The sequence below is a fragment of the Artibeus jamaicensis genome, unplaced genomic scaffold (assembly GCF_021234435.1).
Source record: "Artibeus jamaicensis isolate MK-2021 breed Jamaican fruit bat unplaced genomic scaffold, CSHL_Jam_final contig_490, whole genome shotgun sequence".
In the NCBI taxonomy this organism is placed as follows: domain Eukaryota; kingdom Metazoa; phylum Chordata; class Mammalia; order Chiroptera; family Phyllostomidae; genus Artibeus; species Artibeus jamaicensis.
Genome location: NW_026521861.1, coordinates 13331500 through 13346394, shown reverse-complemented (window position 1 = coordinate 13346394; position 14895 = coordinate 13331500). Strand labels below are relative to the sequence as shown.

At 52.2% G+C, this 14895-nt stretch overlaps 1 protein-coding gene across 1 annotated transcript in view; it reads right to left on the bottom strand.

Annotated features, from left to right (window-relative positions):
* The window catches only part of SLC18A2 (solute carrier family 18 member A2), a 29321-nt gene extending 15056 nt beyond the window's left edge, over nucleotides 1-14265 (bottom strand). Inside the window, exons 1-9 of the mRNA XM_037132837.2 lie at nucleotides 14218-14265; nucleotides 13631-13764; nucleotides 11598-11952; nucleotides 2100-2158; nucleotides 1738-1821; nucleotides 1337-1429; nucleotides 484-573; nucleotides 351-394; nucleotides 221-281 (exon numbers count right to left, since the gene is read on the bottom strand). Of these exons, the coding sequence (XP_036988732.2) occupies nucleotides 221-281; nucleotides 351-394; nucleotides 484-573; nucleotides 1337-1429; nucleotides 1738-1821; nucleotides 2100-2158; nucleotides 11598-11952; nucleotides 13631-13751 (907 nt within the window). The 5' untranslated portion in view covers nucleotides 13752-13764; nucleotides 14218-14265. The remainder of the gene's footprint in view (nucleotides 1-220; nucleotides 282-350; nucleotides 395-483; nucleotides 574-1336; nucleotides 1430-1737; nucleotides 1822-2099; nucleotides 2159-11597; nucleotides 11953-13630; nucleotides 13765-14217) is intronic.
* Nucleotides 14266-14895: the final 630 nt, after the last annotated feature.

Below are 14895 nucleotides of genomic sequence, written 5' to 3'. Positions count from 1 at the left end.
CTCTGCTCACAAGGAAAAACAACACAGGAACTTGGCTGCGTGTCAGAAGCCGATGACAGAAGAAAACCACCTCTTTCGATGTAGATCCTCTCTGTGCCTTGTACACTTTTATACAGCCCAGCACTTCCGGCAGCAAAACAAACACTTGTCCTCGCCATCCAACCCACCCCGACCCACCCCTGGGCTGAAAGGACCAGGGAGGGGCTGGCGGGAGCCCCACCTGCGGCGATGAGGATGTAGGGGTCCCTCAGCAGGGTGGTCAGTGGTGTCCCCTTCTGGCTCTGTCGAGAAAACAGGGGTTAGAAGCGTCAGCATGGCCGCTGCGGCGCCCTCCTCTCCCGGTGGCTTACCTCTGGCTGCACCCGGGATGGCTGGAGCACCAAGAGCTGAATAGCTACAATGAGAGAAAAACAAAAGGCGTGGCCCCGAGCCCCTATCAATACGTGTGCCCAGGTCAAGGCCAAGGTCCCCGTGCAGACTCACCTCCATCCAAGAGCACCAGGGCAGCCAGCACCAGGAACGGAGCCGCCTTCCCCACAAACTCATACAGCACACTCCCAAAGGGGGGGCCCACTGCAGGGAAGAGACGAGAACCATGCCAGGCCCTGGGGCCAGTGCCCCGCCCACCCCGCCAGGACCACCCGTTCGTTTCTTGCGTTTCACCCTCATTTGTTCCAAAAGCTGTTTGAGGTGGCCACTCTATGTTATATCCAGTAATGTACGTTGACCTGGCAACTTCTTCCATGCGGCTGCACGTCCAGCACACGGGCAAGAGACTCTAAGGTCACCGCAAAGTAACGATCAGAGGGAAACAAGGTCTCGACCACTGAAGGCACCCGGGACACTGGGCGTGAGGACTTCCTCCCTTATGAGCACAGACGGGGACCATGGGCTCCCATACGAAGGTCAGGGGTGCAACAGAGAAGAGTGAGAGCATCCAGATCTGCTCTGAAGCAAGATCCTGGCCCCTGGTCTGGGGGGCCCGTCTGGGAGGTGGCAGGGCAGACTCGGGAGGCGGGGAGGCCCTCTCGGATGGTAACTCAGAGAATGTGCGAGAGGAGAGGAAGGATCTGGGAAGACCCTTCGTTTCCCATCTGGGACCGGGAGGCCTAGGGTTGGCGTCCCAAGGTTCCCCAGTAAGTTTGGGAGTAGAGGGAGTGGAGCCCAGGTTCTCCCATGTCAGGAAGGCCCCGCCGTCTTTCAAAGGCTCCATGGAAGCAGGTGATACGAGGGGACAGTGAGGGAATCTGTCAGGGTGCACGTGGAATCGGGGAGGACTGTCACTGTCTAGCAGCAGACGGGCTCCCAGCGTGCCTTCACCGTGGGCCTCACCCACCTAAGACCCCCATGGCCAGGCCGCCCAGGGCGATCCCCATGGCGTTGCCTCTCTCTTCATCATCTGTGTACACGCTGGCAAGCATGCCCATCCCTACACAGGGAAAGAAAAGTCAGCCGACAGCCAAGCTCTGGGAGCACCGACAGATGGCCCGTGACTCGCTTCCCTCCCCAACCCAGACCCTCGAGCTTCCCAAACCCGTCAATTAATGAAAGTGCGAGACCAAGCAGGGTCCAACGTGGAGGTGGGTACCTTCTCCGAGAGCTCACCAGCACCAGCACCGAACTCCCTAAGTGATCCAGCTAGTGGATCATGGGGCAGGCCAGTGGGACAGCGCCAGTGGTCCCTTGCAAGACAGAAGAGCCCCGGGCAGTGACTCACTCAGGCATTTCCACACCTACCAGCCACCGAGGAGCAGGAGGAGCCGACGCCCTGTAGCGACCTGGCGATCAGCAGGAAGGCGTAGCTGCTGGAGAAGGCGAACACTGCGGGGAGAAGGGGCCAGGCCTTGTCGGGGCAGGCCAGCCGACACTGCAGTCCCAGCAAGGCCATTGGGGGCACCTCTGGGACCCGTAACCCGATGCTGCTTCATTCCCGTATTAGCCACCTGGTGTTCTGCCCACAAGACCCCTCCCTGTCCACCTCTTTCTGCAGTTCCTGCCAACACTCCTGCCCCCGCCCCAGCTGTGTTCTCGACTCCCCGCTTGTGGCCATCAGAGCCCGTCCCGGGACCCAGACTCCAGTGCGAACTCAAGGCACTTACTGATCGTGGACAGAAACATGATGCAGAAACCCGCAAACATGGGGATTGGGTAGCCGATTCTGCAAGACAAAACCATGAGGAAAATCTGGCCACTGCTCTGTGTTTTCCTAAGGCTTTATACGGAGTCTCTCCCGCCTTCCCTGTGGGATCAGGCGGATTAGGTGTTCGGTGGACTTCTCTGAAAATTCATACAGTTGGTGCTTCCTGCGTGACCTTTCTGTGTTTGACTGTCTTAGAAGGAGAATACGTTTACGGGCTGCCACTCTGGACAGAAATTTCTCTAGGACAAATGTTAACACAGCATTGGCCAGTATCCCAGGACACGGCCAAAATACATGTATGGCCCTGTTCCCATCATTTTCCAAAATTATTTCCTTAATTATTGTTTTTGCTGGAGCTTCACCAAAGGGACAACTGCAATCAAATGATTCTACAAAAAGGGCATCAAGTGATTTGAGTGACCACAGAGATGACCGAGCTACATCTGAGCAGCAAACAGGATGTTCTGTACATGCAAACACACATACATACGAATGGAAATGTGGATGTGCACTTCTTCCAGGACACCTAGAACAGAGACAGTGCTTCAGAAGTTTCATTTTCTCCCTCCTTCTTCCTTCTTTCCCCTCTGTTTCTGCTGATTAGGCAGACAGCTTAATCCCTGCCATGTGGGTGGGGCATGAGGGTGAAAGCAGCTTCCTAGGCCCCCTGCCCAGAAAGGGAGTGCGGAGCTGGCTGGGCCACTGCCCTCCGCGAGGGGTGCGTCCACCCAGAAGAGCCCTGAGCAGCTCCAGGCCCCGTCTTCCTCCAGCCCTGGATCCGAGACCAAGAAAGTCCCGAATCCCAGTCACTCAGCCTTGAAGGAAAAAGTCGTAGTATCAATCACTTAATTCTCCAGGGGTCCCCACCCGTCAACTCAATGATGTGCTAAGGACAGCTGACCGCCTCCCATTGCCCACGTGAGCAAATGCAGGTACAAAAAGGGACACACGAGCGTCCTCAGGCTAATTTCATTCGGTCCGATCCGGGGTTTGTCCTTGCAAACTCTCCCACCTCCTCAAGCAGCCAGCAAGCGTATCTGGTTTTGAACATAACCTTTCCAACAGTTCTCCTGGCCATGCTCTAATCTGTCATCCAGATGGCCATCAGATGGCTGCTTCTCTGGTCTCTGTTAGCCTGCAGCTAACAGCTCTGTGCTCTTTATTCACGTAGCAAAAGGTGCCCGTGCACAAGCCCAGGTCCGCACCATGCTGCGGCACACCAAACAAGGAGCCGTCCACGGGGCTCGGAGAGACGAGCTGGCAGGCAGTGTACACCTCAGTGACACTGGACTTCCGGGGAAAGAACTGACATATGACAATACCTGCAATAAACACAGTTTCCTCACCGCTTCCCACACACGACTTGGAAAACCACACATGTGTCAGGGCTGTTGGAACACCAGTGACACCTACGCCTGAAGCAGGAGACAGTCTTCTGCAGTCTCATCAGGCCCACAGACAGTGTTTTGTGCTCGTCCTCCCCAGCTGACCTTTGGCCTTTATACCTGTGCCTGCACCCCACTTGCCTGTTGTGTAGGAAAGGTTCCTACTGTATTTGTACCCAGAATTATCTACTTCGGGTCACTAATGCTCCCATTGCCAAGTATAGTTGCAGGAACAAGTCACTCCTGTCTTTAGCTTGTATATACTAGCATTGCAAACAGCCACATTGGCCAGAGCCACTGAACAGGCGCCTGCTGGTCATTTGTGAATGGTGACCAGAAATGGCCACGTGGAGCCACTGTTACCCAATTAGTCAAACTTAAAATTCTAAAGTGGTTTACTTGCTTCTCTAGGGGTATTTTAACGTCCCCTCTCAGGTCACCATTCCACTATGAGATCTACCTCCAGTATGAAGGGGTGGCCTTCAGACACTTCTTGAGGTCCCTTCTGGGGAAATTTCAGACTCAGGTACAATTTCTTAGATCTCTGGAAAAATTAGATAAAAGAATACCCTAGTGTCCCCTTTATTATTTGAAAAAGAATCATTTTATAATAAAGTCATCTTGGTGCCCCTCTTGGTGGCTTACAGGGTCAGAAACTGTTTTGCTAGAAAAACACTTCCTTTGCCCCAGAGCTGAAGGCTTACAGGAAGATGAGAGTCAGCGTAGATGGAGACTATAGGAATGGAAATGCACCCAGGCTCCTGGGTAGAGCAGAGGGTCTGGGGTCTTCGGGATGATCGAGTACGAGGATGCTGGAGTGGTCCCTCCCTAGGGCTGGAAACTCACTAGGTCCATGAATTATGCAAACAGTATCCAGGGAACTCGGGCCCTCCAAACTGAACATCGAAAAAGAAGCAAAACCAGACTGTGGTGATCCTCTCAAGACTTTTAAATTTCTGTCAGCTGACACTAGTTTTTCTTTCACCAGAAACATGACCTGTGGGCCGCATAGAGCCCAGGATGGTTATGAATGCAGCCCAACACAAAATTGCAAATTTACCTAAAATCTTTTTCTTGCTCATCAGTTTTCATTAGTGTTTGTGTATTTAATGTGTGGCCCAAGACAACTCTTCTTCTTCCAGTGTGGCCCAGAGATGCCAAAGGGTTGGACGCCCCTGCTCTAGATAGAACAGGGCAAGAGTTCCGTGGTCCTCAACAGGCAGGGACCACCGCCCCATCTAAGACAGAAGAATGATCTTTGCCCTTCAACAACCCCAGTAAGATTTTTGAGAACCATGTCTCTCAGGGGACAGTTGAGACAGAAGGTAGTTGAGAAGGAGGAAACTCGAAAGGTGGACCAGGGTTAAGATAAAGGACACAGATACGGAACAAAAACTCTGTTCTAAGACTGGTTCCTCCAGAATAAGGAAACTCCAGAGACACCCCAGGGCTAAGACAAAGGCCACCGATATAGGACGGAGATCCCGTTCTAAGACCCATGGTCCCACCCCCTGGAAAAGTGCCGAGTCCTGGTGAATCGTGACTGCACCTGCGCAGAAGATGCTAGAGGACCCCTGCTTCATTGTAATAAATTAGCATCGTGGGACCCCTTCCCCAGTGGTCAGTCAAGGAAAATCATGGGAGACTGCATGTACAGTAGCTTGAAGGTAATATAACTACGTCTACGTGCGCAATAAAACCCCACCAGAACCAGGCAGGAAATAGCCGCCCTATAAGAATAGACTCGTCCAGCCCCTGAGGGCCATCTCTGCTCAGAGTTGGCCTGCTCCCATGTTCTGTGGAGTCTGCTATCACTTAATCAGTCTGCTCTCTCTCTCTCTATTATAATCTTTCTGTGTGTTCTGTTCGATTCATTGTTCGTCATCACTAAGAATCTGGTTACCTGTGCCCACCTGTGACACGCCCCATCTGCCGTGTGACCGCCATCCCAGATCACCTGGCAGGACATCGCTGGGTCAGGCTCCTTCTCACCAGGAGGCCCCAGCATTCCCCGAGACTATCGGTAGCAGACAGTGTCACCTGTGATTCTTACTGCAATCATGAGCAGTTAGCTGGCTTTATTCCCATTCTTCAGATCGTCACATTGCCCAAACTCAGGGCAACAGGCATAACTCCAGCATCTAGGGTGTGCCAGGTCCTGCTTGTGCATCCTTTGTTGGGGACACAGGTGCACATGTGGTGAGTGGGACGGAAGGTCCGCAGCCTCACTGAAAACCACATGGCTCGGAACCTGCAGGGCTCTGAGCCCACGGAGGATTCTTTCTACCAGGCCTGGGCTCTGTGTTTTCTTAAAGCACACCAGAGCTACTGTTTTTAAAATTCCTTTGGAACTTTATTAAAGCATGTATGGGATAACCAAATGGCAAATTTGGAAGGACACTCAAAGGCCGGCCAGTCCAAACCCTCGTCTGGGGTGAGAAAGCGAGGTTCAGAGATGGGGCGGCTCACCCACTGCCGCAGAGCAAGCCGGCAGCTTCAGGTACCAAGGCTGACACTGCTTCCTTCTCATCGACAGACACCCGTGCCTATACCTTGCATGCTGGCCAAGCCGCTGGTGGGGCTGCCCCGGGGAAGGTGCCGCACAGCCTCCTCCTAGAGCTCAGCCCCAACACAAGACACCACCCCTGGGTCTCCACCCTCAACCTCTTTTAGCCCCCTGAGCTCCCACTTCAGAAGGAGGGTCACCCAAGGCCCCAGGGTCACTGAGTAATGGGCACATCTCCAATGCCCTTTCTCCTTCCCCATGGTGTCTCCTAAATGGACAGAACCTAATGGCCATTAGTCATAAAGGTTGGAGGTGGCCTCTTGTCTTGATTCAATGCCATCTCAGTTCAAGTATTGCTAAGCAGAGCTAGACCTGATATGTCAAACCTGTAACCAAATCTCCCCCTGTCCCCGCTGGTGAGTCATCCCAGCCCACGACCATCCTCATCAGAGCATCAGGGAGCAGTGAACCCAACTGGATAAGACTGAAAACCATATTTTGAATCCCTAGAAAAAAGTGCAAGGCAGTAAAAGTTGCAGTCACTATATATACACCTGTACGGGGTCCGTGCAGAAACCTCATGTTCCCCGATTCATCACCGACCAGCAATACTTTTTCTTTATGTTACAAACCAGTTCACCGTTGCCATAGAGAGTACGCATGCTCCCCTCTCAGGCGTGTTAGATCTCAGTTCCCCACTGTGTGGTAAGTAATAAAAGCAGGGCACATAGTAGGGTGCAAACGATCACCAGAAGGGACAAGAGGTGCCCCTTCAAAGATCCCCACACACTCCTAAAAGGTGAGTGAACATCTTCAGTAAACAGAACCAATTCACAGGATACTCAGGGAAGTTTGTTGACAATCATTTTGTAAACACAATAAAATCCTCCAGTTTAGCCCCTGGCTCTGTCTTTTCCAGCAATGATACGTGTGCAGGGGGTTACGTGAGTCATGGGTTTCTCGCTCTCCTAGTTGTCCCCCTTGTTCCCTGACACACAGCTCAAGTGGGGGCTTTGCTCCCGTGACAAATGCCCACTGCCATGGCCAGCTCCTTCCGAGCTCAGAAACGAAGGCTCTGCCACACCCTCCTAACAGCGTCTAGGGCAGGAGCTCGCTTTCCTCAACAGCTGGTTTCTCTGCCCACGGAGAAGCTGAAAAGGTCACTGCCTATTCCTACAAAGCCCACTTTAGACCAAGTGGCTGAAGCGAGAGAAAAAAATAGCCACCCGTAGATCTCATGGAGATTTTGTGCCCTGTGGCTTCCTTCTTGTCATTCAGATGTTAGCTATGATTTGTGAGGGAAAATAACCGGCTTTCAAATATACTAGGTAACTATGGAAATAAATTAAGCCACTGTCGCTGGCTTGATAAAAAGCAGACCACTGACACAATGACAGGCTAAGGAGGGCGTTAACCCTTTCCCTCGCCACCCAGTATGCTCAGAATAACTCTCAGTTCTAAAGATGCAAAGACTACGCAATCCTTAAACTAAGCAAGTGAATGCCGCGACGCTATGTCCTTAACCTGATTTGTGGACAGAGACGTGTAAAGGTGTTTTCACACTGCGCCTGCCTGGGCATTTCTTTTACATGCCTGGATGTCCAAAAATTGCTTGTTGAGCCAAAGGATAGCAGGTGTTGCTCCTAGAAGTCTTTCTACCCCCTTTCACACACAAGGCAATCATGAAATAAACTGGAATTATAAACTAAGTCACACGAGCCTCGAAGATGGAAATCAAGTCAACCAAGGTACCAGCAGACTTTAGAACATCTTACTGGACATGTGATCGCTACATGGGGCCAAAGTCAAAGGTCCTCTGCCCCCATCTGTTTACATATGTTTCAGTAAAACTACGGTACCAGAAGAGGAAGTGAAGGAGAAATTACTTGTATTATATCAGTGGCCAGATGAACACTTACATGCTTCTCAAGAACTGCCTTTTTTTATTTTCAGAGTTCATCACGTGGTCTTATCTGACATATAAAACAACAGAAAGACAGCCTGCCTCCTGAATCATCCACCCCCAAAGGCCACTCCCACGGCAGCATCACACCCATGAATTGGGGGTTTGGGATGCAATGTGGAAGACCGGGTTGTGACGTGTGTCATGTTGGGGGTCTCACTGCAGAGAGGGGCCTGCTTACATCAAGGGGCTTTGGACGGGAGCGGCTCCCAGCAGCCTGTCTCTAGGTAACTCCCCCATGACTTTGGGGGTGCAGGGAGCCTCCTTTTTCCCCACTGTCGAAAGCACTGCAGAGATGCTAGGAAGCTGGACCAGCGCACATCAGCGGCTACAAACAGAGATTTTTTTAGGGCCAGGGAGGTAAGGCAAGGTTCCCAAAACCAGGTTGATTGTTTTCTGAACGTCCTGCCCTTTGGTACAAATAGCAATCATCAAGTCACTGTTTGGGCCTTTACCAGCTCAGCCCGGTACCACCAGAGAGCCTATGGCCATGCCAGAAAGACAGATTTTGACCTGCATTATTGATTTTTTGTAGCCAGACATTCGAACGGTATGACAGGAAGCAGGTGAGAAGAACAGGGAGAGAGGAAGATGCCCAGAGAGTCTGGGCCCCAAAGCTGTGGGGCACTTTCTCCTCCCGAACAGCAAACTCCTTTGCCCAGAAAAATCCTAGGCCTGGACCAAAGGCTTTGCTAAAGTCTCTGCAAGCTCTGGTGCTTTGCGTTTTTAACTACTCTTTAATCACCAACATATTAAACCCATGGTAAAATGCTGTTTTAAACACGCTTGTTTACGACACTGAAAAGGTGAATCTCACATCTGTGGGTAATTGAAGATGTAATTGGCACAGATTACCTCAAAGGCTACTGGCAATGACTTACAAAGGAAGATTCTAGAAATGAAAACGGAGTGTATTTACCACTTCTCTGAGCAGAACCAGCAAGTGCCCAGATTCAGGTCCGCCGGGCTCGGAAAGTATTAGAAAAATTACACAACATGATCATCTTTGGAGGGATAGAGTTCACTCTATAATTCTGCCAACATCCATATTAAAATGTGTTTGCATTTCCCACATTACAAGGCTAGGTAAAAAGATGAAGGTTATTTTGAAATTTGCTGACATTTGAAATTAGCTGGAGGAAGCAGTTAGGGTTTAAAATTTTGCTGTAGATAAATTCCAAAGCGCATTGCTCACCCTAAGAATAGACTACATTTCACAGGTCACAAAACAAAATTAGGTTTCTCTTGGGAGACTTTTTTTTTTCCAGAGCCCCAGAGCACAGGAGTCTTGGGTGGCTGTGATGTCAAAGCATTTGGAGTATTTAATGCAGAGAACAGGTCTCAGTAGTCAGAAACAAGCTTTTCCCCATGGAATAAACAAAGCATTAAAAACAAGAATGGGGCTTTTTTTAAAGCTTTTCATTTGGCACTTGCATTTGGAAGACTGGCACACTCACATCATTTCAGCCTAGTTTTTACTCATTACACGCTATGGCTAGCGACACTAGCACCCAGGATAACAGCAAGGCATTATTACAAGAATGTCCTCAATCTTCCCATACAGAACTCAAGCAGCCTGCTTTCTGAGAACACAGAACCCTGCGCTGTTTTCTGTAATTATACCAGACGCGTTTGAAGAAGCACTCTTAGTCTTGAGAAGAGAAAGAAAGCCACCCTGCAACCACTGAGGACAGTTTGGTTTTCTCTCTCAAGAACAGAGGAGCCTGGTGATGTCGCCTCACCAATGGTGCTTCTTGGTGGTCACCATCAAGCTGTCATGGCTGAGTTAATTTGCTTAGCTGATTAGGTGTGGCAGCTTCATAGCAATGCTTCCCATGGGCTTGATGACTGGACATGCCTTGGGATTGTTCAAATTGAGCTGGTCCAGAAAATCAAACTGCAAAAGTTTAAAATGTGCTTTTTGCCCTGGCTGATGTGGCTCAGTGGCTTGAGTGCCAGCTTGCAAAGCGAAGGATCGCTCGTTTGATTCCCAGTCAGGGCACATGCCTGGGTTGCTGGCCAGGTCCCTGATAGGGGGCACGACCGTACATTGACATTTCTCCCCCTCTCTTTCTCCTTCCCTTCCCCTGTCTCTAAAAATAAGTAAATAAAATCTTCTCAAAAAAATAAAATGTGCTTCTGTCCAATTCACTGTGGTATATCACCTGCAACCTCCTTGAGTCTGAGGACAGCTTGTGCTTGGGGAAGGCAGACCTTCCAGCCTCTGTCACCCACCCCCAGGCCTCATCTGTCATCGACCCCCAGGTCACACACAGCCCCATTCTATGAAGGCAGCAGGCTGGATTTAACATTCGCTGTTTCCCTCTTGAGATGTTAGTGATAACTTAAACAAAGGACCGTCCTGGTCCTGCCCACCACCTGCTCCCCTAGGCCCATGCCTGGGCAAATGTCAAGACCTTCCTATTCCCCACCTGCATTGGGCATTGGACGGACCTACTTAAAATGGGGCTTGGCTTGCTGTCTCTTCAACCGGGCACTGGAACCTCGAATGCCTTCCACGTAGCCCCACAGTAAAACCCCACTCCTTTCTCAGCCTACCACTGGGGCCTTCACTAGACCAGCCCAGCCTGTTCCCCTTACTCTCCCTTCTCCCCGCCCCCACCCTCTCGAGGACAGCCCTTCTTTTCCATCTCTGGTCTTTGTCTTTGTTCATGTTTCTAGACCTGGTTCACAGGTAGGACTCTGGGCACTTCCTCCTCTATTTTTGGTGCTTCCGCCTTCGGGGCCCCACTGTTGAGATGGCAGCCCACCACCACCACTTACACTGTTCCGTCTCCTTCTCCTTGCAGCTGACGGCCCCTCCCCGCCACTGCAAACCCTGGTCCTACCCTTGGAGCCCCACGGACCAGGCAGGGCTGGGCCGCCTCCGCTGTGGGACAAAGACTTGCTGCAAGGCCACCCACCACCAACAGAGATGTGGACAACATAACGGGGGTCCAGAAGTGTCCAGAACATCTAGCGTAGCATAGAGCTAGCCTGGGCATTATTCGGGGCATTATCAGCTAGTGTGAATCCTGCAAAAAACAGCTTCACTTCTCTGCCCTGTGTGCATGTGGACACAGGTCAGGGACTAGCAGGGGACAGACCTGCCACACTGCCCAGGACCTCCACATCAGCTACGACTTTCTCTCTGCGGCAAGACAACCCATGTTTTCCCACATCCTCTACCCGACCATCTACTTGACCTTCACCCGGCCAGCTCTAAAGAAGCCACCGTGGCCTTCTGTGAGGAAGTGCACGACCAGGGGTGGAAGAGAAGAGAAAACTGCATGGTACAGAGAATCGGACTATGAAAGGTGGCATGTAGACAGAGTCAAAGTTCTCCCATGCGGGGAGGGCCTCTGTATTCTGCTTCAGTAGTCTCTTCCTTTTTAAGCAACAGGGGTAGCAATGAAAGTTGAAACAAATGGGAAATTGTAATTAACTATGGACAGAAACATAAGGGGAAGGAATTAGATTTTTCCCCAGCTCACCTCCCACTGGTTCCCAGATTCAGATGAATGAATGAGAAACAGAGCCCCGGGGGGTAATGAACTTGGGATAATACACATACAAAACTCTGGCTAAAATCACATGGCTTACCTGTTGGTCAACAGTCCTATGAATGGGTTGGTGAGGAACTGGACCATGGCTTTGGAGGCAAACAACAGGCCAACCTGCACGTTTTCATTCAGGAGGTCCTCATCTTCCCTGGGGCAGTCGGAAGGGCTGACGGAGGTGTTAGTCACCACGTGCTGTGTGGTGGCCTTAGGCAGTGGGCTCCCCTGAAGGTCTCTGGTGTTGTTGCTGGTGACCATGGTGGAGTTGTCATAATAAGAGAAGATGCTCTGGAAACTGCCCGAGGCTGTGGGGGCTGTGGGCACTGGCCTGGCAGTCGGGATTTCCGTCACATTTTTCTCATGCGTAATGCTGTACAAGTAACTTGGGATGATGGGGACTGGGGACAAGAGCAGAACAGGAAGGTGGTGATTGCGCTGAAGCCCTCCCTGGGACAAATGCCAGAAAAATCTGTGGTCCCGCCAAATGCCAAAGGAGACTGGGAGAGGTGGGATTTCCACCCCAGGAACACCCGCATGACATTGGAGCAATTCCACACTACTTAGCTCCCCGGAGAGGACAAAGCCTCAGGAAGCTGAGAAAGTTCCATGTGCTCTCAGAGACAGTTATTGTGCAGAAGTGACTGGCCAGCCCCGGAGAACACTGTCCTGCACAAGGTCTCTCAGTACCGGGGGTCTCGGTACAGGGTTCCCGCCCAGGAACACACTTGGGGAACGCGGACTCTGGTCTGGGTTTGAGTCAGTGCTGACCCGGCATCAGCCAGGGCTTCTCAGAAAGAGGCTCCAAAGACCTTTAGCTGAATGAATGAAGCAAACAGAAACCTAAATTTCACTGTGTGTCTTAGAAAGAAATAAACCTGCCAGAAGTGATCATCTGGACATTCCGCAACAGGCCCACTTCCTCTCTCTATTCTTTCAAGTGGGAATTGGCAAATTTTCATCCTATCTGGAAAATGCAAGACTTTCTGAGAGCCCTGGTCGCGTGGCTCAGTTAGTTAGAGTGCTGCCCTGATCCGCCAAGGTTGCAGGTCAGATCCCTGGTCAGGGCACATACGAGACTCAACCAACGAATAAATACATGAGTGGAACAACAAATCGGTGTTTCTCTCTCTCTCCCCTTTCTCTCTTTAGAAATACATAAAGAAATAAAACTGTTTTTAGAAAAGAATTTCTAAGACTTGGATAAAGGAGAAGAAAAAACTTTTCGATGTAACAGAAGCTCCCGGCAGCTGTGTAACAACAGAGCACGGAGCCCAAAGGAGACTAGAGGCCCTCGTCACTGAGCTCAGATGGGCCTCGCGTCTCTGCCAGACCTTGAGGTGAGAACCTGACTATGTGATGCTATAAAAACTGTCTCGGAAGAACCCAAAAATGGAGAGAGAGGAGATAACCCACTCCTGAGAGCTGAAATTTAAAACAAAACAAAACAAAACAAAACACCTTTAACTCATTAAAAATTTGGACATTTTTTCAGGAAAAACATGCCAAATGCCTTGCTGTGAATGGGGCTAATGAAGAGACCTGGCTTTAAATTATTTAGTTTCTTAAAAATCCATTATAGAAAAAAGGCTAAAGTGAACACTGTTCAAATTGCTCTTGAAACGGTCTTGAAATGTTCCCATCTTGAGTCATTCACGGACACAATCTACTGAGATGTCACTTCCCTCTTCAGAGGGAGGGGTGTTTACTCTTCCACCAAATTATGAACACTCCTTTTGGGGTAGCATAATCATTATTGTAACATTACTTTGAACTCTGGGAATTGCTAGTCCTGGACAGAAATCTTCCTCACTGTGATGAAAGTGGGCAGGGGGAAGCTGGAAATTATCAGGAGGAAACACAAGTTCTGGGTTTGATCGATGTCACATTTTTGACCTGACCGCCAGGAAAACGAAGCCACAACACGCTCTCACTAGCCCAGGCGTGGCGGTCTTGGGGGTTGTGTTTCTGCAAAGCCCGTTCTCCAACTTTCCCAGGACGCGCAGAGCTCCAGGACCGCGCTCGGGTAAGTGGGGCGCCCAGGGAAGGGGTGCCCGGGGAGGGCCAGCCCGTACGTACCCACGACGGTCAGCAGCATGTTGTCCAGCAGCAGCGCGAGAAACACGATGAACAGGATGAGCTTCCTGGAGTGACGGCTGTCCACCAGCCAGCGGATCAGCGCCCAGTCGCTCAGGGCCATGGCTTGGGGCTCGCTGCGGGCGCGGCGGAACGTGAGTAGCCGCGGCGGGCCAGCGACTCCCGCCAACCCCGGTGCTCAGATTTCCCGGGCCGTGGAAGGGGCTGGACCTGAAGGTCCCCCGCGTCCTGCCCTTGGCTCACCTGCGGCCACCGTCCTCACCCACACCTTTGCTCCTATCTAATAACGCCCAGAGGGGCCGTCGGGGCGCGCACCCGGGTCCCGCTTCCACCACTGCGCGCTGGGAAAGCGCCGGGGGACAAAGCGCTCTGTGCGTCCGGAGCGCGGGCTCGCCCCTGCCTTCCAGAGCCCCGCGAGCAACGCCTGGGGGGCTTCCCCAGCTCTCCGCCCCCCCCCCCCCACACACACGCACCCGGTCCTGTCCCGCTCTCCCCTGCTCTTGCGTGTGCCCGGGCGGCGCTCTGCCCCGGCACGGAGCACTGCAGGCAGGGAGCAGGGTCCGCGTTACCTCGCGGTCCCTGGCGGCTGTCTGCTCGGCTGCTGTGAGCTCGGTCCGTGCGGGCGCCTCGGGGTCGTAGTCTCCACTCTAGCGCCCCGCGGCCGCCGCTGCTCAGTTTAGCGGGTCCGGCTCTGACGTCACGGCCGGCGCCTAGCTGGGGGCGGAGGGCTGGAGGGCGGGAGGGGCCGCGGTCGCCGCGCCGGAGGGGCCTCCACCCCTGCTCCCGCCTGGACCCTTGCAGTCCTACCCCGCTCCGAGTCCTACCCCAGCTTGCCGGGTCCAAAGCCGCCCGGAGCGCAGACGCTCCTCGGCCCCTGCACTTGGCCTCATCTCTTAGGGTCCTGGGCTAGGGGGGTGGGGAGAAGGGACTAGGGCGCAGAGGGAAGACGTTACAGCTCCTGGGAGAGGGGTCGGGGTCCCTGGGTGAAGGGTCAGGAGCCAAGGTGAGGAGATAGGGATCAGAGCTTTCATCTGGCCCCAGGTAGGGGCTTAAGCTACTCTTTGATCCCCACTGTCCCTGAAATCAGCCACCGGGTCATGGAGACTACGGGCTGACTGTGGCAAAAAAAAAAAAAAGGGGGTCCTAGGGTGTTGAGAGCCAGGGACAGATCTTTCTTTCCCGGGGAAGCCACTCCGCACCCCCCCTTTGGAGCCTGAGGCAGATACCACTTGAAGTCCCCAGCCTCT